Here is a 24,408-nt window from a genome sequence, read left to right on the forward strand (position 1 = left end):
GTGCGAAGCGGCCGGCGGGCCTGAGAGCATAGCGACCGGCTGGCTTGGGTGCGAGACGGCCGGCGTGGGTTTCGGAATGCCAGCTGCTCGTGCTGTAGTCAGTGGAGGATCATTCATGCTGGAACGCAATCCTCTCCGCTCTCGGACAGGACCAGCGACGTGACGTGACTCTGGGCGATCAGCGGAGACGTGGGTTGCTCTGGGCGATCAGCGGAGACGTGACGTTGCTCTGGGCGATCAGCGGAGACGTTACGTTGCTCTGGGCGATCAGCGGAGACGTGACGTGACTCTGGGCGATCAGCGGAGACGTTGACTGGTGTTGCTGTTATGGGAGCCGCCATCTTGTGAGTGTCCTTAGGTGCGGCGGCCATTACACAGCCAGCCGAGGAATCGCATTCCTCCGCGACACCCACAGTAAATGGAGAACCAACTAACAACAGAGCATAGTCCATAAAACCGCAGAGTGATGAACGCGGTCCCTCTCGTCTTAATCTACTCTGGAGAGGTTGGTTGACGCCATCACAAAAGAAGTCAATCAGAGCACAGTCCGGTAGATCAGAGAGGTAAGCAATGTTCAAATATTCCTGCACATATTCCTCTAGCGATCGTGTACCCTGCGTACTCCACAACAATAATTGAGCAATGTCCATACTGTTTATATGCTCTCCGGGAAAGCTGCTGGATCGTGGTGGCGGCGAAGTCTTCTGTAACGATTCGGGACTCATGGTAAGATCCAAATGCAGCATTTTATTAAAGTAAGCGTGGTCGTACAGGCAGGGTCAATCAGGAGCAAACAGGTACAGCAGAGGGTTAGGCAGAATCGTAGTCAGGGCACAGGCAGTAGATCGAGGCAGGCGGATATCATTCACAGAACAGTATAACAAGCAAGGGTCAGGACAGGCAGCAACGGGTCAATACACAGGAACAGGCAAGATCAAACACAGGCAGACAGGATACAAGGTACGCTCAGAATTGTCACTAGGAATCAAGACTTCGCAAATGGGTGGTGTGTGTGTGAGAGTCTTATATAGTCCTGATAATGAGCTGCAGCTGGGTGTGGAGATTAGTGATAGTGTGCTAGGCTGTATGTGGCAACAGGTGATTGGTATGTGACTGGCAGAGAGGATTGTGGGAAGTGTAGTCCGGGAACTGACAGGAACATGACAGGAACAGATGGTGATCGTGACAGCGGCAGATCCTTTTCCTATTTAGCACCTAAACTCTGGAACAATCTTCCTAGCATTGTTCGGGAAGCAGACACACTCTGTCAGTTTAAATCTAGACTAAAAACACATCTCTTTGCTCTTGCATACACATAACACATTATCAATACATTAACATTTTTCAAATCCGTTAAAGGATTGTTACGCTGCAATAATTAGGTCGGCCGGAACCGAGAACATTTCCTATAACACTAGATATACCTGTACATCAGAATAAGAATGGCATCTACGCTAATATCAGTCTCTCTGCTTATCCTGAGGTTTGCTGGGTGCTGGATCCAGGCCGTATCCAGATCAGATGGAGAACCTGTGTCTGGACCTGACTACAACGCAGCCCAGGAGACAATGGGCCTACAGATCCAGTTCTGGCTGCATCTATAATTCAGATTTTTAATCCCCGTATCCGCTTACATATATTTATATATAATCTATTTTTAATCTCTATAATAAAAATGTATAATTCAAATTTTGATCTCCATATCCATTTACATATATTATATATATCTTCCAAGGGGTTTTTTCCCTCCTAGGACTTTTTTCCCACGCTGGGTTTTCTCCTAGGGGGGTTTTTCCACCCCTGGGAGTCAGCCGACATTGGCTTAATGTAGCACCATCTTGTATATGTTACATATTACCACGCTTGTTTGTACAGCTTATTTTTAACCACTTCCCTTTTTTCTGTGCTTCTAATATGTAAAGCTGCTTTGAAACAATTACCAATTGTAAAAGCGCTATATAAATAAATTTGACTTGACTTGACAGCAGACATCCCATCGACAGTCTTAGCTATTAGCAGCTGTGGTCTAAGAGAAATGAGGGATGCTGCTCCAGCAAGGACATCATTATCAGGCAAAGGTCCTAAAAAAAAAAAAGGTTCATGTCTCAGTGTGTTAAGCGTTACCTAAATTGAAGGTGTGTGTTATTAGTATATGGAGATTACCTCCATATGCTTTGTACAGGGTTGACTGCACACTGCTCCTGCCAGAGGCTTTCGGCTTTTCGGCACCACAAGCTCATCCACCGGTTCAAGAGTTATGCCCTGACAAAACATTTATATATTTTTACTGGAAGATTGTAACTTTATTTGCAAATTAGCCACTTTACATTTATTTTTATTTATTACTGCTGATTTATTATTTATTACTGCTTTATTATTAACTGTTGTTAAATTAAATCTCTTTGAAGGATGAGGAGTTTTCTTTTTTTTATTTTACCTGGGTGCGGGGCCTATGCCAGGACTGCTGCTTGCTTGTGCATGCAAGGGCAGCCGGAACATTCTTGGTGCCTAGCGTACTAAAATGTGCTGTCTGATACATTAATGCAACCAGATGGTTGCACAAATTTCTCCCAGCAGCACATGAGCATGTATATGCTGTCAGTTCAGGTGGGGTGATGGTTTCAAGTGTGATCTGAAGAACGTGATAGAAAGATCATTTATTTCACATCTTTATTTAAAGGTGCTCTAAGCGATGTCACGCGTTTATAGGCCAAAACATTTTTTGTCACATACAGCAAACATCTCCTCACTATCTGCTAGCTGCATGTCCCCTGAACACACTGTAAAAAAAATTTAACCAAAATTCTTTATCTTTTTTACGGTTACAATTTATGGCTAATTTTATTGTCTAATGAGGCTTGAGATCACCTTTTTTTCTAGCTTATGCAAGATTCGATAAGGACTGTGACAACTGAAGATCACTTTGCTCCCTGTTTGTGGCTATAGACTATATTTGAGTTGTGATTTGCTAATGTTCTTGGCAGATCCATCACAATGACTGTTTCGGAAATCAGAAATCAGATAGATATCTAAACTGTCCAAATGGTATAAATCTGTCACAATAGTTTAATAACACTCACAAAATAACAAAATAAAGCAAATTTTGTTGTCTGTTGAAATTTGGATGGGTTCATTTTGAGCAGCTGCTTCCCCACCATCCTCACTGTAATCATCAGAACGCAATTCAGCATCTGGCTCTAAACCATTTGATACATTCAAAACTATTGTTTTGATGTTTTTCTTAATCTACATTTTGAGATTTGTTATCAGATCCACTATCAAGTATTATATATTTATGTATAAATATATAATTTATATTTATGTACCTGCTCTACAGTAAAGCTCGACGATGTCATGATCATGAGTTGGAGTGCCCCGTTTAGCCACCAGAGGGCACTCCAACAAGGACCCTTTGTCACCTGTCAGAACTACATTACCCATAACTCACCTCCTGGACTCATTATCCTCATTTCATTGCACCCAGCTGTTTTGTGTTTGCTCATTAGTTTCTGTCTATTTAGTCTCAGTTGTTTCTGTCTTTGTTTGTGGTTTGTTAATGTTACGTGCACTTTATTCCTGGCTTTTGTTTTATGGACTGTTATCTGGATTTTGACCCTTGCCTGCCTTTGGATTACGACCCTGGATTTACCAATAAATGCTGCGCTTGGATCCTAACATCTTGTCTGTATGCATTCCGTGACAGACGAGCCATGTCATGATTTGCTACTTGTACATTCTTTAGTTTTATGGCTGCACTAATTACTATGATTGATGTATCGTGTCATAATTGTTTATCAGACATTGCCACCTTGAGGAATAAAGATGAATTACCCTTACTGAGATGTCAGAGACTCAATATTGTTGCTCAGAAAAAAAAAAGAAATTTAAAATCTCGGGTCACTAGCGACCCTATACATTTTTTGTACATGACGATAAGCAATTTCACAGGAAAGAGTGCTTTTCCCGAATCTGAGCATGACTGAAAATGTGATGTTGACAACGGATCAATAAACAATAAGTTAATTTTGAGTGAGTTCTAAACTATGTATTTGCTCGACTATATCAACTATTATCTAACGAGTGGTAGGCACATAACGGTTGCACTCACTGGTTGCAAAGCAGGCACATATAACATTAACAGGCTGAGTCAAAGGTGCATATAATGGTCATAGGTTGTGAGGCAGGCGCATACAAGAGTCGCGGGTCGAGTGGCACCTGCCTCTAGTGGTGCCAGGTCAGTGGCGGGTCTCCTTACACCAGCTAGCACCCTAGGTAAACGTGAGTAAAGCAGTCTATGGAAAAAAATTATTTTTAGGCATGTTTATCCCGTCTTTCATTCAACCTATAACAAAAATTTTACATTTTATTTACAGTAACTGAAAAAGTAAATGCCAGAAGAGTTTAAATTAAGTGGAGATGTTTAAAATAGGTCTAGTGCATCTACATTGGCTCCACACATGATGAGGTGGTTTAGACAAAGTGCAATAATGCAACTTACCTTTGTAACATTTTTGGGCTTTGATTACATGGCCGAACTGCTGTTGCACTGGCAGACCTTGTAAAACTAAAACGTGGTCTGCTCGGTCCAGGGTTTGACTGAAAAGAGGCAACCTGGTTTGGGAGTACCACGGCCATGTCATCAACCATCACCTGGTAGGTGACCCCTCCAGTCATAAGGTCCATAGAACTGAAAAATCCTCCTTCAGATGGAAAAATCGAAATTCCCTGGTCACTGGTAAGGTAAACACTTGACTGTGTCAAGACTGTGCCATCTACAGAGGGAGATAAAGAAAACAGCACAATATAAGAAAAAAAAAATAAGATTATGACACAATGGTAAAGTTAGTTTTTGTATTTGTTACACATTCGTTTTCATACCCATTAAACATTTCATGTTTTGAGCCTGAAACAACTAAGCACAAGGCTTTGTTTAAAGAAATGCAATATATATTAATTATCCCTATAAATCAATTAAGCAAGTTAATGCCTAAATGACATATCAGACTAATAGTAAAATGTTCAGAAAAATATCCCTTTTATCTGTTTTTGGAATTACCAATATATAACCTTATTGCATACTTTTTAAGTTAAAAAATGTATTATAACTGTAAATCCATTAAACTACAACATCCTTTGGCCTAAACTAAAGGTATCAAAACAACTGTAATTATTCCCCATGTTGCGCTTGTTTTTCAGATGATTAATCTGGTATTTTTTATATACAGTTATTGAACCCATTTAAATAAATTAAACTAACTCCATTTGACCTAAAGGTATTAAATAAATTACATTTAAATTAATGATGGTATGTATAACATGGTATATTTATTAAATATAAAGTAGCCTACTGATGTATACTGAACCTATTTAAATCCATTAAACTACAACACCATTTGACCTAAAAGGTATCAAACCAACTGTAAAACAACTGTTCATCAGAAAAAGAAAAAAAAAACCTTGTGTATTTAATATTCTACAGTTTACAGTAATTTACAGTTGGTTTAATACCTTTAGGTCAAATGGTGTTAGTTTAATGGATTTAAATGGGTTCAATACTGTATATAAAACATACCAGATTAATAATCTGAACAACAAGCCTTGTGCAACATGGGGAATAATTATCTGAGTAATTTACAGTTGGTTTGATAGGACATTTGTCTAACGAATGTCAAACGTTAAACTAACTTTACCGCCGTACTTAAGGCCCACCAAATTCCATGACTTGTGTGGATAAGGATTTTCTAAAACACATTTTAAAGATTGCACTGCTGCCCTAGCATTGCTGTTTTACTTTACATGTAGATGATAATCAATATTAACAGTAGATCACTATTTCTATCACTATTAGATCATTTTTACAATTTAATTTATTTAAATCGTGGTCACTTTGTACTAATTGGTTCCCTTGTTTTATTGCAGTTAAAGGTTCTCTAAGCGATCCTGGGCGGAGTAACTTCCTGTTGACGTTCGAAGTGTTGTCAAACAAAACAGAGGTTAGCTAGACCCTCCCTCCCCCTCCCCCTCCCCTCCCCTCCGTGCTTCCTGAAACAGTCATGAACGCACATTTAAAATCTTTCTTGTCGGTTATTGGCTTGAGCATGTTTATTATGTTTTGTGGTCCAGGCTGCATCAGTTTGTTTTTGTGTCCGTTTTTGGAGCTTGTGGTGACTACAGAGACCGCATTTTTTTACAGTGTGTTCAGGGGACAGGCAGCTAGCGGATAGTGAGGAGATGTTTGCTGTATGTGACAAAAAATGTTTTGGCCTAAAAATTTTTGTTAAAATGTCTCTATAGTTATACTATAGTTATATAACTTGGGATGAATTTAAATGTGGAGGTTAATGCAGTTGATAGGCTGTAACGAAAACCTTAAATGTACAATAAAATAATTGGTTCCAAGAATATTGTAACATTAAATGTTGATTCTTATGTTAATTGATACTATGGCCACGATTTAACTAAATTAACAGAATTACTACGCGTGCAACCATACCTCAAACAAGGGAATTGATGGAAAATGAGGGAAATAAACAAAATATGTCCTCGGTTTATTAAAATGAGGGAACGATTTAAAAATACAAGTTAGAACGAAATCTTAATTCGTGACTCAGCTAACCCTTTTCCTTCATGTCATGTTGGGCTCCATAATACGGTTCAACGTGAGCATACCTTAAAAATCCTGGCCAAATTGTCAGCTGTTACATCGTTCTCTCTCAGGACAGCTGACAAAATCCATTTTCATTGAATAAGTCATTCCCATAACCAGCGACATCTTGCACTATCTGTAAGTAGAACGATATAACCGTCAATTTTTAAAGCAACTAGTTAGGAACTAGTTAAAGTCCCTTTCTAAACACTTTATAAATGTTACAAATGTATTGCTGAAACACATTACAAAGACTGTAAATTGAGTAATGCTCTATTGTGAAGTTAGAGTGTTAAACAGTTTTTCACCAAGTCTCTGCTCAGGATTTTTTGGGCGGAGCTAAAACGGGGGTCTGATGAAGCACATCGTCCCCCGAGCATAGCCCCTCCCCTAACACTATATAACTGTCGATGACGCACCGAGCGTGGCGCTGCCTCTAACTCTACAGCGGTTCACTCGCTCAATCTCGAGTGTCATTACAGTTATACAGCCCTTTGTACATTTAGATAGTAATGCCTTCGTCACGCAAATGCATATTACATGGTTGTTAAAATATACAATATGCTCGGTCTCCTTATTTAAATTTCCTAAAACGATGATATGAAGGGGTGGATTAATTTAGTCTCTAAAGTGATCGTTCTACAGCAGATAGTTTTACAAACTTTCATCAGACAGCTGGGATTCACAGATAATCTGCTGTTTTTGGTGAATGTGACTGAACAGACCTCGGCCTTCCTACCGTCCCACCGATAACCCATGATATATGGGGCCGGTGTTACAATGTATTCGGTTCCTGAAATATTTGGTTCCAATGGGTGGAGCTTACATGAATATTCATGCAACCATATCGTGGGCGGGGTTAGCACTACAGTGGAACAGAAATTTTTTGCGTGAGTGTCTCAGATTGCGTTTTGTCTTATGGATTATTTCAATCAAGTTGAACGAAGTTAAACTTAAACTACTTCATACTATAAGTATGACTCTTCACATTTTATAAATAATGTATCGTTTTTGTTGCTTGTGTTTCTCAGTATACTCTCTGTTTACCTGAATTATTACAGACCTGATCACTATGTAGGAAGCGTTGGAAGACAAAAATAAACTACACACCTACAGTAAAGGCATGTTTCTCCAAATTTCTTCCACATAAGTTGTTGACATTTTATTATAGTAGAACTGTATGTTTCTCAAGAGTGACTGAAATGAAGCTTTTTCAATGTGTATGATTGCTTGTTTAAATAAATATTTACAAATATATTCTTGTGTTTTTATTCTTTCTCACAAAGTTGTCAGCATATTATTAAAACAGCCTTTAAACTACAGGCCAGTGGCTCAAGAAGACCACACAAAAACTTGGAGTTGCATGTTGCATACTTTGAATGTTGCTCCATACTCAACTTGAAAATCATTTTAATGTTATGTAGAACTGCATGTCATGCCTAGAATGTTTGTTAATGTGTAGGTGTACATTAACCTAAACGTGAATGTTTTTTTCTGTTTTCAGTCTTGTTGCAGTTTTGAAGAAGTCCTTGGATTAAAACAGACAACACAGCCCTACATCTTGGCAGTTGGCACTTCGAAGAGTAGCATCCATGACTACTACATTGCTGTGGATGAGCGGCTCTTCCCCTGCATGGCTAAGTCCTCTCTCAGCCTTTGACGAACTTTTCAAAATGACCTTTATATTGTTCCGTTCACATGTGCTTTAGTCCTCAGGTCTTCATATTTGTCTGTTCCTTGTAGATTGTACTTTTAATATTTTAATACAATGCAATACACATGTTTAAGTGTGTATGTTGTCATTCAGTAATATGAAATTGCACAAATGACAAATTCATACAGTCCTAAAAATTTAAGTGATTTGCTTTTTATGCTTGCTGTACTAATTGTGTTTGTAAACACATGAAAAACATGTAAAAACATGACTTGCATTTCTTTGTGGCCTGTTGAATCTGAGGGGAAAAAAAAAAAAAAAAAATATATATATATATATATATATATATATATATATATATATATATATATATATTTGTTGATATGAGCCACACCCTGCTTCGTTAGGCAATGGCAGCTTTTTTTAGGCTACTTGTACCTCTTCTACTTATAAAGAATTATAATGACAACACAACTGAGATTTAAGAAGAAAAAACATTTATTGAAATAAGTGATTTATAAGTAATAATAATGACAACACAAACTGTGATTTGAAAAAAAAAAGAGAAAATAGCTGTTTATGAGGTACAGCTATCATAAAGAGATACCTTGGAGGAAGAAACATGTTCAATGACATGTTTGTGTGTAAACAAGTGAAAAGAAGTTAGCTGTTTAGGAAGTACAGCTGTTATGAGCGATATATAGATAACTTGTTTATGGGTAAACAGTGAAAGAAATGTTTATTTGATAGCTGTTTATTTGATAACTGTTCATGTAAACAAAAAGGTTGATATCTGTTCATGTTAACAAAAAGGTTGATATCTGTTTATGTAAACCAGAAAGATGTGATCATATCAAAAGAATGTAGAAAGAAAAAGAGCCCAATAGCATATATATTAACCACTGAAGAATGAAAGACAACAGGTATTGTAATGCCTTTATTAAAGCATATATTAATCATTAAAGAATGACAGACAACTGGATATTGTAATGCCTTTATTGCATGTATTAATCACTTATTAAAGAATGAAAAACAACTGCTATTATAATGCATTTGTTAGTAACATGTTAGTAGGTTAGAAAGGAACTAATATGTATTAGAAAGAAAAGCAATCTTACCGTTGAAGGATGTCTTGATCAGAAGAGCAGGTGGGCCAGAACACCGCAGCAGAAGAGAAGAGTCCAGAACAAAGAGACAAGCCTCTATATATACACTCAGATGAGGGGAATTCCCAAGAAGATGACATCAAGTGGTCAGATAGTCTATAAAAGGCTGGACCATGAAGAGAAGCAGGGAGGGGCTGCTTCACACCTGAGGCTGTACCTCCGACACCAGAACCAGCTGATGATGCCTCCATCGCTGATATTGCCTTGACTGAAGAACTTTTCAATACTTATACTTTATTTAATTACTTGTATAGAATGTTAGTAGAATATATGTAATGCTAGTAAGTATTAAGTGTAATAAATAAATGAACCTTATAACTTTATAACTAAACTCGGCCTCATGTGGCATTAATTTAAGTCGTTGAACCTGAACAGACCACGGAGAAGTCTTCTGTCTGATTGTAAGTATTTTTAAAAATGCTTATAATTTAGGTCAGATTTGACTTTCTTACCTAACCTGAGAATAATAAAAATAAGGATAAAGGTGCTTAGAGACACATCGCAATACAATATATATGTATATATACACAATTCAAAATGATGAACATTTGGTAATTTTAGAAATGATCTTACCCTGTCAGTGTGAAAAATAACCTTTTGAATTGGTGTATAATACACTCTTCGCAGAGAGTAATACACAGTGTACACTAGAGTATATTGTACACTTTTGGTGTAAAACAATGTACACTGTCGAGGCGTAGATATTCAACACTTTTGAAAGTGTTACTTAAACACCAGGCTGGTGGGACCTATATATACACCAGAGAAGTGTAAAATGTACACTTGTGGAGTTAAAGGAACACTGGGCAATTTGCTATGAAAACACGCTTAGATTTTTCTTTCCACGCAATGCGCGGGAGATATACTAAACAAGACACCGGAAGTGGTTCAAGCACCGAGCGAAAAAAAAACAAAACTATTTGTGTATCTGATAACACAGCATGTTTAAAAATACATGCTAGATTTCTGTATAGCTTTTTGTACTACTGTGCAATGACGAAATGTCAAATAAATACAGGCAATTACCAGCACAATATCCTAATGGTATTGTGTTTGTTATTAAAGCCTATGCTAATTATATATAATATATTATATTTCATGCTTTATTTCAAATATTTTTAACTTTTTTTTTTATTACGCACTACCTGAAAGTCCTTGATTTTCATTGGTCAGTCGCTACATTACAGTTGTCCTCAATCGCCAGCCTTACGAAAATCAACCATTTTACTACAAATAAAAACAATGTGTGTGTGTGTGTGCGTGGTTATACATCCTTTACTTAAAATATTATGCCTTTTCTGTTCAATAGACTAAAAAAATAGCATGTAAAATAAATTACAAATGCAATAATACCTATATGATGTTTTTCTTTTTTTCTTTGCTGCTCTTCTTCACCAAGCCACTGTCCAAAAGTCTTGACCTCACTGCTGCCAATATTGAGCTCTGCACATGGTTCAGGATTGACTCTTCAGGAGGTGACCGTCCTGCCGCTTGCTGGACACTCTGGGATGTTCTGAAGGCTTCTTCATTGCAGTTGAATTTCTCAGCTTGAAGTTTCTTGATGATCCAGTAAATGGTTCTTTCAGATGCTTTGCATCAAAATGGCCTCACATGCAAAGAAATTGCTGCAAAGCGATGATGGGTACATGTCTTTCTTTAGAGGTAACCATTGAAGACGCAAGAACACAATGACTGGAAGCACTTTTTCCTCCTGACTAGAACTTGTTTGCACTTTCCCATGTGCTGATGTGATTAGTGAAATTATGCTAGTTGGTCACTTTTTACCAGTGCCAAAAACAGGTCTTTTTTTTTTTTTTTTTTTGCCAATGAAGCTTTTTGCAAATACTGTATATAAAATGCATCTAATCAATCTGCACAATAATTTAGAAACAATGTGAATCAACACAACAACTGAAGCAGCAAACTTTTAACAAGCAGTTCATCTAATGAGGGTTTCTGAGACTACAACCCACTGCAGAGAACCACCAAAACTTTGGGCCATGGCTGTACCCTATTGTAAGATAATAGGAGTGTTAAGAATAGTGATGTGTTCTACGTTCATAGAACGTCACATGAGAGTGGAGGTCAGATCATTTTCTTCTCCTAATATGTTATCATTGCTGTATTATCAACATGTCTAGTTGTAACGCTTGCTAACATTTTTATTAAAAGCCGCGATTTATCAATTTAAAAATAAAAATAAAAAATCAAGGCAACACATGACATTCAAATTAATCGAAAAAAATCTGAAAAATCACCCAGCCCTACTTCAATTGCTACATTTTAGCTGGTCTCCCAGCCTGGTCATAGCTGGTTTTTAGAGGGTTTTTGGTTAGCTAGGAGACTGGAAGGCTGGGAGACTAGCTTAAACCAGCTGAACACCAGCTAACCCAGGCTAAAAAGTTCATGATATACATACATTTTACAGTAATTAGTTTGTGTGTTTTATCATCCCAAGTTTAGAAAATGCCAAAATCGCGGAAAGGACAGGCAGCTGTGAGATCAGACATCTGGGCAATAGCTGGTGGTGTAGATGCTGTTTTAGAAAGTTTCCTGTCCATTGAAATATTAAAGCAAGACACCTCTTCAAAGTCGCCAGTGCGGTCAAGATTGGCACTAAAAATATTTCAGTGTGACGCTGAAAAATAGAAAATGGCTGTATGTTGTATAGACATTCAATAGAAAAAATATCAAAAGACTGGTTGAAGGGCAGAGCTTAAAAAAAAAAAAAGAAAGTTCTCCAGGGACAGATGAAGACAAGAAAAGCACAGACATTAACAGTGAAGGTGAAATTGACAATACAGAGGTGTCCAGTGTGAGTCAGGAAGAAAAATTAAGAGATTCTTCAGAGCCCGATCACAAAGACATTGAAAACAGTGAGTAAGACAGACACTACACAGCAAGCCAGACATGTCACCTATGGGATGGATGGAGAAAAGGATATTCTTAACTCTGAGGAAGTAGAGGTAGAGTCACAACATCCTGAAGTTGAGGCACTTGAAAGTGAAGGTGAAATAGAAACACAAAATGACACAGAACAGCCAGCCAGACATTTGACATCTATGAATACAGAAGAGAATATGTCAGATGGAAAGGAAGTACTGCACAGTCCTGTGGAGTCAGAGGATAATTATGTTGATTTGCCAGACAGCACAAAAGAAGTGACATCTGACAGTGATTCTGAGACATCATTTCAGAAGGACACAGAAAAAGACACATATGCTACAGAGAAATGCCATGTACCAAAGAAAATAGAAGCTTTGCAACAGAAACATGAAACAGAAAGTGAATCTGAAGAGAAGATATCAGAATCTTCCACTCACAATGGTTTAGGAAGACAGGGAGACAGGGAAGACCGCAAGAGACATGTGACTTATCTGAAGGTACGAGCAGTTTGTAAATTTTCAACTTATGTACGGTACTCTTTCGTAATGCTGAAAGAGCCCAGTCGACTGTGCTCTAGCATTACAATGACAGTCAGGCTTAATGGTTCAATTCAACATCTGAAAATGGAAACCAGATTTAGACCAGCAAGAAACATACGGAGAGGAAAAATAGCAAGAGCTATTTCTCAGGGTGTAAACCATGTCTACTACAAAAGATTAAGATCAACACCTGTTCAAGAGTTGATCTCTGGAAATCTCACAGAAAGCTTGAATAAAAGCATACTTAACCCTTTAAAAACCCAGTGGACCGCCGGCGGGACGATAGACTGTTATGAGGTTAAGAGCAGCATAGTAGACCAAAAATAACATCGATATGAAATTATTTCGGTTCTGTGTTCGCATATATCGGCTTTACAGACAGCTGGGTAGTATTGGAAAATCATGTTTAACTCCATTTAGACCATTAGCAGCTTAGGTGCAGTGGAGTTAGCAATCGAATCAAAATACAAATGATCCGATATTAGACGATGATTCAGTTAGTTCTGTGCATTTTCAATGTTCCCCAATTATCTTAGTACACTTTAGAGGCTGTTTATCTCAGAATTTTAACAAAATATAGTGTAAATTCACTTACCTTACAAAACCGGTAATCTTCTATCAACAGTCGATAACGTATGATAAACTTGATCCCGCCTCTGCTTCAATTTCATTGGTTGAATCTGTGAACCAATCATTTTCCTTTCTGCCCTTAGAACATGTTTGAGTAAGTAAAACACCCATCTGCGCTTCAGCGAATCACAATTGAAAACTGGGCCCGCTAACCAATCTGAGCACATAGTGTATTTTGGAGGGAGTGGCTTCATAGAAGCAGGAAGTCAAACGAGCCGTTCATATGACAGTGGAAACAGAGGTGTAGAATAAGAAAATATTTACAAGTCATTTAGGCTACAACACACTGTAATTCACACCTTCATAGCATGGAAATGTTCTGCCCGTTTTGGCCCGTATGATTGGCAGCCTTTGCTTTTCCGCCACACACTGAAGCGTGTGAGTGTAATGCGCCTCTTATTTACAATCCAGTTCATTTGAGATCTTGACACAGACACATCATTTGTCATTAGTGGCAAGAAATGTACGTATGATGACATCATTGATAAGAAGCTGCCGAAATGGAAGTTTTCCCTTTCTCCCTTTGTAACTGTAGCCTATAAGTCAACATAACCAAGTACACATTTGGACGTGTAATTAATGTTGAAAAGATGTCAGTCCAACACGTCCCGTCATGATTGAAAAATACTTTCAAAATGAAAGTTGAACCAACGTCATTGACGTCATTTGGCCGTGAATTCTACGTCTTTTCTGTGTGTCCCTGGATGTCTAAATGTGTCATCTTCTGGATGTTCATAAGGTGTGTTGCTGCATAATTTAAGTGCATATGTAAGCCTGCATATAAAATAATCACACACCCATTGTGTAACATCGTGAAAGGCAATCAATTATGTCTTGCGGTTAACTTGACAAAGGTCCAAAATTGGTCAGTCAGACCTGAATGTCCTTAAAACGGTTTAATCACATGTACATCACAAATAATAACATTTGTAGACTCAAGTAAATTAAGAGTGTTCTGATTTAGCATAATATTTTATTGTGGATATAACATTTTTGAACAGAAACAAATTTTCTTCAGTTTTACATTAATTAACCAAAATATTAACCAAAAAACATTAACCAAATAACAAAATAAAACTACAAAATACTGAATTATGGTTAACATGTGAAAGTTGTTTGGCTCATTTCCTGTATTCACCTCCCCCAGCTCTTCCTGGAGCATGCTTTAGGTGTTCTGCCATTGCTGCATCAATTTCCGAGTCAGTGGCATTTGGGCTCCACCTCTTCACAGAATCTGAGGGAAGAGAACATGATGCAAAAAACAAACAAAAAACATTCACATTTGAGGTAAATGACATGTACTTAATTTGAAAATGTCTTGTGGTTCTACCACTAAATTTAAAATACAATGGAACAAGATTGTGTCCATTTCATGAATGGTAATCAACATGTTTTACATTTTATTTTACTGTATAATAATCTTGTCAATAATAGATGTTCTGCATTAAATGTGCATTACATTAGCGAGGAGAAAAACAAAACAGGAGGTCATTTAGAGAATTTCCCCTGATTTTTTCAATGTCATAAGGCTAAAATTACCTTGAATTACAAAGTATAAATGTGTAGCCTTGAATGGCTTCTTTTCAAGGTTGCCACAATCCCTCATATTGAACTTCACCATTAGGGCATTTGACATGATTCTGTGAAAAAAATACTCAAGATTACTTCATCTCAGAAAACATTATCACATAAGGTCAATATTACAATTAACAGTAATGTGCAGCATGCAATGTTAAAACATACACTTCCACAACCAGTCATCTATCATGTAATGTCATTGTGCTATGAACTATGACCTTATCCATGTTCACAGTTTTGGTGACAAGTAATGACCGTCATTTATGACTTACACTGAAATTATGTTTTGATTTCTTGTTTTCCGTCTGGCTGACTGTGAGTCAGTATGGATACCTTAAAACTTCTGAACAAGTGGTGTCAAAGTCTATGTTTATTATGGTGCCAATCATATATATATTTCCTGAAATATTATGCAGCACTACAACCTAACAATGCAAGGTAAATACGTACCTATTCATGACTTTGTTAACACAGTTTCTAACAGAAGATCCCCCAACTCTGGACCGTTTCTGAACTTAAATGTGACACCACAATCGAAATAATGTAATATGATATTTTAAAAAGGGCTCTTGATCGATAGATAAATATGGACAAAGATATAAACCAGATTCCAAAAAAGTTGGGACACTGTACAAATTGTGAATAAAAACAGAATGCAATGATGTGGAAGTTTCAAATTTCAATATTTTATTCAGAATACAACATAGATGACATATCAAATGTTTAAACTAGGGCTGTCAATCGATTAAAAAATTAATCTAATTAATTACATACTCTGTGATTAATCAATCTAAATTAATCGCATACATAATTTTTGTTGTGAAAGTATTAAATATTTCAATTCAAATGAATCAATGCAGGATTTTTTCTGGGTCAAAAAATGGTCTTCGGTGGTGACAGACATGGTCATCCACACAGTCAGCAAAAAGTGCCCTACCCATGTGATCTGTGAGCCCAATACTGACAATAAAGTACCCGTCACTGTAATTCTTTCTTGCCCTCTTTGCAAAAAAAAAAAGTGATTTTATAGCTTTGTAAGAGAAGATGCTTTTTTGCTGAAAAGTATTAAAAAGTAGCATTTAGAAGTTATATTAACTAATAATATAATTTTCTACCATATACAATCGAATGCACCTAGCTAACAACAACTTGCTTTGTCTGGTTTCACCTCACTCCAGTCTAAATTAACTGATTTTATAGGTAGGCCTAATTTACTACACATTGTCATTTAAATAACCTGAAAATATTGTGGATTATTAAGGCTAATTTACTAACCACTCTTGCTAAATGGGGTAAGCACACTTATGTTCTCATTTCAGAGTTGTTCGAGTAAATGATTCATTATAGACCGTGTGGACAGATCAGTTGTTGTCATGATTCATTAAAATGAATCTGTTCAAATGAGTCATTAGGTCGCAAATTAGACATTAGCGGACATTAACGCGTTGCATGCGAATCGTGACTGTTATTAGGACATACAAAAAGATTTGTCAACACAGAAAACACTTCACCACTGGATAGGATTTTCTTTTTGTTTACTGAAAGTGTGGTTTATGTCAGACGCCTGTCAGAGAAGATGAGGTGAAGTTTTTTTTAGCACTATTCACACCCAACGGTTATTCAGGAAAAACATTCTCCGAATGCGCCTTGTGAAACATGGATTTGTGTCAGTTGATTTAGATTATTATGTGTGAGGTAGAGAGAGTGCAAAGACGGTGCTTACTTTGAAGACAGAGAGAGCTCGCGCGCACGAGAGAGGAGCTCTCTAATCGTTCTGTCCGTCAGCGCAGCAGTCGTCTCCCTCCTTCAATTACAGTCGGCTAAAACGGCTCCAGGTTCAAAGGTCAATGTGGATTAATCTGTGTTATTTTTTTTAACACGTTATTTTTTCCTCAGATTAATTAATCAAAATTAACGTGTTATTTTGACAGCCCTAGTTTAAACTGAGGAAATGTATCATTTTAAGGGAAAAATAAGTTGATTTTAAATTTCATGGCACCAACACATCTCAAAAAAGTTGGGACATGGCCATGTTTACCACTGTGTGGCATCCCCTCTTCTTTTTATAACAGTCTGCAAATGTCTGGGGACTAAGGAGACAAGTTGCTCAAGTTTGGGAATAGGAATGTTGTCCCATTCTTGTCTAATACAGGTTTCTAGTTGCTCAACTGTCTTAGGTTTTCTTTGTCGCATCTTCCTCTTTATGATGCGCCAAATGTTTTCTATGGGTGAAAGATCTGGACTGCAGGCTGGCCATTTCAGTACCCGGATCCTTCTTCTACGCAGCCATGATGTTGTAATTGATGCAGTATGTGGTCTGGCATTGTCATGTTGGAAAATGCAAGGTCTTCCCTGAAAGAGACGATGTCTGAATGGGAACATATGTTGTTCTAGAACTTGGATATACCTTTCAGCATTGATGGTGCCTTTCCAGATGTGTAAGCTGCCCATGCCACACGCACTCATGCAACCCCATACCATCAGAGATGCAGGCTTCTGAACTGAGCGCTGATAACAACTTGGGTTGTCCTTGTCCTCTTTAGTCCGGATGACATGGCGTCCAAAAAGAAGTTTTCAAAAACAAGTTTTCCAAAAAGAACTTCAAATTTTGATTCGTCTGACCACAGAAAAGTTTTCCACTTTGCCACAGTCCATTTTAAATGAGTCTTGGCCCAGAGAAAACGCCTGCGCTTCTGGATCATGTTTAGATATGGCTTCTTTTTTGACCTATAGAGTTTTAGCCGGCACCGGCGAATGGCACGGTGGATTGTGTTCACCGACAATGTTTTCTGGAAGTATTCCTGAGCCCATGTTGTGATTTCCATTACAGTAGCATTCCTGTATGTGATGCAGTGCCGTCTATAAGGGCCCGAAGATCACAGGCGTCCAGTAAGGTTTTACGGCCTTGACCCTTACGCACCGAGATTGTTGCAGATTCTCTGAATCTTTGGATGATATTATGCACTGTACATGATGATAACTTCAAACTCTTTACAATTTTTCTCTGAGAAACTCCTTTCTGATATTGCTCCACTATTTTTCGCCGCAGCATTGGGGGAATTGGTGATCCTCTGCCCATCTTGACTTCTGAGAGACACTGCCACTCTGAGAGGCTCTTTTTATACCCAATCATGTTGCCAATTGACCTAATAAGTTGCAAATTGGAATGTGTAGCTCTTTTTTGGAATGTGTAGCTCTCATGAAAACCAAAATGAGCCAATATTTGGCATGACATTTCAAAATGTCTCACTTTCAACATTTGATATGTTATCTATATTATATTGTGAATAAAATATAAGTTTATGAGATTTATAAATTATTGCATTCCTTTTTTATTCAGTGTATATATATATATATATATATATATATATATATATATATATATATATATAAACAAATGATTTTAACAATCTAGCAAAGACTGTGAAGTTGAACTGAAAAAATTAACATGAATTTCACAATGTCATCATCTTGTGAGCTTTAGTGGAGTCAACAAATTTGTCTTTACACGTTAGCCAGACATTTTGTGCTACTTGATTGAGAAACTTATATAACTGCACTCTTGCATGAATGTACATTATTTGAAACATATCTCAAAAGCACTATTAATATTTTTAGTGGTAAAACATTTGAATTCAAAAGAAAAAAAAGTACATCTTAAAGTGAAACCTTTAACCTGCTGTGCTAAAAATACTTTAGAGGAAGTGAAACTAATAAGTGGTTTCTGTCGCTAAGAGATATTTTCTCACATAAGATGTCTTAACTATATATCACAGCATATTTACATGCTCATGTCAGGTGGGCATCAGTTAGCCTACATTTTAAAACCTTTATGGCAACAATATAGCAAAATTTTATTTTGACTATGGCAACATTTTTATTAAAAAATATTTATTTGAATAGGACAACATTTGTATTTTAAAACCTTTATTTTAATATGGCATGACACTTCATTTTACAACATTTCTATGATTAAATCGCTGACTCCTCCCCATCAGCCAATCACTTTACTCCATAGCAACGAGGTCAACCCCGCCCTTATTCTTAGCTTAAAGGTCCCGTTTTTCGTGGGTTTTTGAAGCTTTGATTGTGTTTATAGTGTGCAATATAACATGTGTTCATGTTTCGCGTGTAAAAAAAACAGTATTTTTCACATAATTTACTTATCTGTATACCGCTGTTTCCACTGTCATAAAAACGGGCTGATAACTTCCTTGTTCTATGAAGTCCCTCCTTCAGAAATACGTAACGAGTTCTGATTGTGCCAGCGGTTCCTGTGTTGTGATTCGACAGCAGTTTAGCGCTCCTTGCCCGGAAAGGTCACGCCTCTTACCATAACGTGGAGATGCACGCGCTCAGTGTTATTGTAATGTCTTTAATTTTACCCTATCAATTTGAGCCGGAATCAGACCCGGTGATTGGACTGCGGGATGAAAATAACAGCGTTTCGACGACATGGCGACAAACACACTCTACAAACGCAACTCTTGTGTATTCCTGTGGGCGGAGGTTAGTCAAAAAACTGTTTTAGTGACGTCATTAAAGAAGGAAGTAGAGGGATGTAGTCCAAACTGGCCGTTTGATGTAGGCGACTTCTGTTAAATAAAATATCTCGCTTGGCATTGAACTTTGAGCTTTAAAATTTTACAGATTTTATTTATACTCTAACAACAACATTACACACTAACTAAAGTTTGAAACATGGGATCATGAAGAACGGGACCTTTAAGACTTCAGTCTATTCCTTAGTAAAAGTTTGTCTCAGCAGCTTTGTGAATAGGTTTTAAGAGAAAACTCTTAGCTAAGAACTTTTACTGCTATTTAGGAGAACTCTTAGTGGTAAGATAAAATGTTTTGTGAATACGGCCCACATATGTACATTTTAATCCTCCCAAAAAAATGCTAAAAAATAAACATGTGAGTGCGTATTATAGACTAAATAACATGTTACTGCCAGATAGTGCTGTTGCCACACTCTCTCCTATTGCGGTCTTTCATTTTGAAATTAGCTGATGATCAATAAAATGCAGGTCATATTTGTTGCTTTAAGTGACACATTTATGTGGCCAAGTGTAAATGGAATTGTTTTGATAAATCAGAAAGCCATTTGATCAGTAAAAACGCATGAAGTGACCAGGTGTAAACAGACCCAAAGAGAGCCTGGGTGGATGTCAAGATTTTCTGTTAATATTATATGTTAAGTTTTGTGGTGTGTTATTTTTATTCAAAATGCCTGATTGCACATAATTAACATAATTAACAGCCTCATTGAATTAATAAAGTTCAAAACTTTTCTTGAAGCCTTCTTTAGTGTTGCATATTTTAACCTTTAGATGCACTAATATCAGATCAATTTTGTTCTCCATTTCTGACCAACTAGTGCAAGAATACACGAGCATAGCAGCCGATTTATGCAATGGAAGAACAGTCTTTAACCACAATTAAGGGTAACACTTTATTTTGATGGTCTGCTTAAGACATTCTACTGAAGTATCTTTTTTTTTTCCACCCATAATCCAAGCTAATTCGTTACACTGTACAACAACATTAAGTGTAATTTAATTTTTATGTTTAATAAAGATACATTGTTCTACAATTCACATTGTAGAGAAAGTTGTAAAAAGTTTAAATTATATTAATATTGAAGGGTTAACTTACAAGATGAAGGGGGAAAGAAAGAAGAAAAAAACAACTTTGATCTGTATCCTTCACCAAAACATTTTTTATATAAGCAGACAGGAAATGACTGCTCAGTGCGGTCACAGTGGTGTAGTTCACGTTCAGCTAATAAAAGCATCAGTGCACAGCAGCGTCCACACGAGCAACTTACACAATGGACTCCAAAAGACCGAAAATCTACAAGAGGACTCACGGCAATAGTAGCACTGAGATACAAGAACTGGACAGAGAAGATGGTGAGGAGATGATGGTCACTGATGCCAACAGAGACACAAAGAATCATGACGTCAGGACAGAAACAGAGAACTCAGACACCGCCATATATCAAACACTTCAACACTCAGGTACTAAGACTCATTTCATTACAGCAACATAACATTCAATTCAAATGAGTGTTTGAGAAATATTTATCTTCATATCTGTAATTTACAGGAAGTGTTTGTGTGAGGATCAGAAGCTCCAGAGCAGCTCCAGTGTGTTTGGTTCTGCTGTGTGTTCTTCTGCTGACTGCAGTCATAGTGCTGGCCATCAAACTCACTAAAACGGTTGATGAGTTTTACATCAAGTACAAAACATCACAGAAGAGATAAATGAGTTAAGAAAAAGAAAAATAATCTTGGAAGAGAATACTAAAAAATTATTAAATTATAGTAAAACCCTGAATACAGAAAAATTGACATTGCAGAGGGTGATGAAAGAACTGAGGCAACAGATACATAAAATAGGTAAAAAAAACAACAACATTACACTAAAACTACACAACTATTCAGTATTTAAAGAATATAGTATGTATGTTTTGGGTTACCTGTTATAAATAAGTTGTGTCAGTCAGTGTGGAAGGAAATAAAGAGCTAATTGTTGTACTGGTTGTTCTTACAGATGGATGGAGTTGCTATCAATCCAGTCTTTACTTCATTTCCTCTGAGAAGAAGAGCTGGACTGAGAGCAGAAGATACTGTACAGACAGAGGAGCAGATCTGATCATCCTAAACAACAGAGAGGAACAAGTGAGTGAAAGAGAATGATTGTTTGTGACCATACCTAAGTTTGGAGCAACAAAGGCTACGTTCACACCAAGGATGCTCAATTCTGATTTATGGCTCAGATCCAATGTTTTTGTAGAGCTGTTCACATTGTTGTTTTAAATGTGGCCGATATCAGATTCCAGTGTGAACAGATCATGGTCCTGGACTGACCCGCATGCGCAAAAGAATGATAAAAAAAGATATCACGCAGCACGCTGTCATACGGAAGTAAACACGGAGGACATTAAAGTAAGTGATTACACATTTATTTATTTATAGTGTGCTATAGTGTGATTTATTTATCTGCTGCCGGAGCCAGTAAATTTACACACAATCAATTAAAAAAAAAAAAAAGAGGAGGATGCAATAAAAGAGAAATTTATGGTAGGAGTCCTCGTGTTTTGCTTGTATATAGAGCTGTCACTGTAATACTTATGAGTTCTGACACATCATTGTCATTTGAAAGTGACTCCCATGAGTGCAAAATTGTGACGAATGTTGCTCTAGAGTGATGTAAAAGTCACATGAATTTTGATTTGACTGTTCAAACCGAGGTCGCACTGCAAAACATCTGATCTGTACCGGATTTAGTACCACATATGAAAGTCGGAATTGAAAAGATCAGGTTCCATGTGGTTTGTGCTGTTCACACTGTCATGACAAAAACAGATCTGAGTCACGTGAGCAAAAAGATCTGATTTGGGCTACATTTGCCTGCAGTCTGAACATAACCAAAGTCTGACAACACCTTCCTTTGTGGACATTCTGTGAGCGACGTGAAATTTGTCTGAACTGTACATCTTTGTTTGCAATGAATTTCTTGAATGAATGTATTAATTATTCGGCCAACTTAGATAACAGTTTTGCTGCTTTAAGTATGTTTCTTCATTCATTAGGAGTATTTAAAACAAGTTCCAGGTGGCACTGATGTCTGGATTGGTCTGACTGACAGTGATGTGGAGAACACATGGAAATGGGTTGATGGCACCAACATGACCTCTGGGTGAGAAATCACTCCTGTAAAACTACATCCACCAAACTCGACACAGACCTACAGTCTGTTCTGACTTAGTCTGTCAATCTATCAATATATTTCAGCCCTTTTATAACCTATCAATACAAAACCACCATAGCAACAAAGTACAAACTTCCTGGAAATGCCTAAGCAACCAGATAGCATGCCTTGGTAACTGATCAGAACACTTTAGATACACCGTTGCAATCATAAAGTACACTGTAGCAAACATATACAACCACCCAAAACAACAACCACTTGAGCAACTGCCTACAGTCATTCTGTATATCTGTGTGACTGTACAGCCATTAAAACAAGCTTTTAAAATGCTTTTAAACTTTAAGACAAAATTAAAGTTAGTCTTGACAAACTTTATCTCACAGTCAGTATCATATCGCACAGAAAGCAGCACTGAACATCTAATGCTGATCTGTTGCAGGTTCTGGAGGGATGGAGCACCAAGTGATAGCGCTGGTGATAAGGATTGTGCCATAAATCTGCCATCAGGGTTTGCTGATTATTCATGTAAAAAAACTTTTAAATGGATCTGTGAGAAGAACACATCTTAATTTACATTGCTATAAAGGGTTGTTACAACATTTGTCTCATTTCTCTTTTTGTTCTGAAACATAGTTCTGCAAGTTTCCATGTAATAAATCATCTTTATCATTAAAACACTGAGTACATTTATTCATGATTCTATTATATTTTGTTACTGATTCATGTGTGCAGCTCCTCATCCACCATATTCACAGTGAAAGCTGAAGTGTCCAAATACTAACATTACTGAATGCGTTTTGAATAGATTAACTCAACAAATGAAGTGAGATTGGAGTGTGTCTATTTTTTTTCTTCTTCTTTACTTAAATTCTATATGGTGAGGCTAGTAATGCGGAAACTTCACACTTAAGAGGAAAATAATCAACTTCAATTACTTACAAGAAGTAAGAAATGTTATTACATTGATATCAAAGGCTTGACAACATGACTACTTTTACTAGTAGTGTACAAAAATATTTTAACATAAATCGTTTCTGTTTATCTGCAAAACCTTTTTTATACAAGCAGGATATGACTGCTCAGTGCGGTCACAGTGGTGTAGTTAATGTTGAACTCTAAAAGTATCAGTACACAGCTGTGTTTTCCACACACAAGCAACTTACAAATTCTGACTAAAAATTAATGTGCAAGAGGAACAGCACGGGTATTGAGATTTATTTCATTATAACAATCAACACATATTTTAGTCATGTGAGTAATTAAGAAACATTTATCTTCATGTCTGTGGTGTTCAGGAATTGATTCTGTGAGGAACAGAAGATACAAAAGAGCTACAGTGTGTTTGGTGCTGCAGTGTATTCTTCTGGTCGAGGCGATCATATTGCTGGGTCTCGAACTCAGAACAAAGACTGATGAGTATGAAAACAGTGAGGACAAATACAAACAACGAAGGAACGAGGAACGTGATGAGATCCAACGCTTGTTAAAAAAGAAAGATAAATTGGAGAATGACATTAGCAACATGACTAATCAAAATAACCAGTTACATGAGGAGAAAAAACAACTGTTAGCACAATTTTTGGGTAATCT

General features: G+C 37.1%; 2 protein-coding genes and 1 long non-coding RNA gene across 3 annotated transcripts in view; all 3 read left to right on the top strand.

Annotated features, from left to right (window-relative positions):
- LOC125245497 (zinc finger protein 585A-like) overlaps positions 1-24,408 on the top strand; it is a 332,027-nt gene that overhangs the window by 299,276 nt on the left and 8,343 nt on the right. The window lies entirely within an intron of this gene.
- Positions 1,568-4,029, top strand: LOC125246101. Its single transcript, XR_007179724.1, has 2 exons — positions 1,568-1,622; positions 1,989-4,029. It is a non-coding gene; the product is annotated as an uncharacterized LOC125246101 (long non-coding RNA).
- Positions 21,029-23,490, top strand: LOC125245883 (asialoglycoprotein receptor 1-like). Its single transcript, XM_048156705.1, has 5 exons — positions 21,029-21,122; positions 21,211-21,503; positions 21,658-21,785; positions 22,700-22,806; positions 23,258-23,490. The coding sequence occupies exons 2-5, from the start codon at positions 21,470-21,472 to the stop codon at positions 23,385-23,387; spliced, it is 399 nt and encodes a 132-aa protein (XP_048012662.1). The 5' UTR covers positions 21,029-21,122; positions 21,211-21,469; the 3' UTR covers positions 23,388-23,490.

This window comes from Megalobrama amblycephala, linkage group LG1, assembly GCF_018812025.1.
Source record: "Megalobrama amblycephala isolate DHTTF-2021 linkage group LG1, ASM1881202v1, whole genome shotgun sequence".
Taxonomy (NCBI): Eukaryota; Metazoa; Chordata; class Actinopteri; order Cypriniformes; family Xenocyprididae; genus Megalobrama; species Megalobrama amblycephala.

Excerpts from the sequence above, each read along its gene's own strand:
- LOC125245883 (XM_048156705.1), top strand. The coding sequence starts at position 21,470 with ATGAAAGAACTGAGGCAACAGATACATAAAATAG. Across the intron at positions 21,504-21,657 it reads GCAACAGATACATAAAATAG|ATGGATGGAGTTGCTATCAA; the intron begins GTAAAAAAAACA and ends TTGTTCTTACAG. Across the intron at positions 21,786-22,699 it reads TAAACAACAGAGAGGAACAA|GAGTATTTAAAACAAGTTCC; the intron begins GTGAGTGAAAGA and ends TTCATTCATTAG.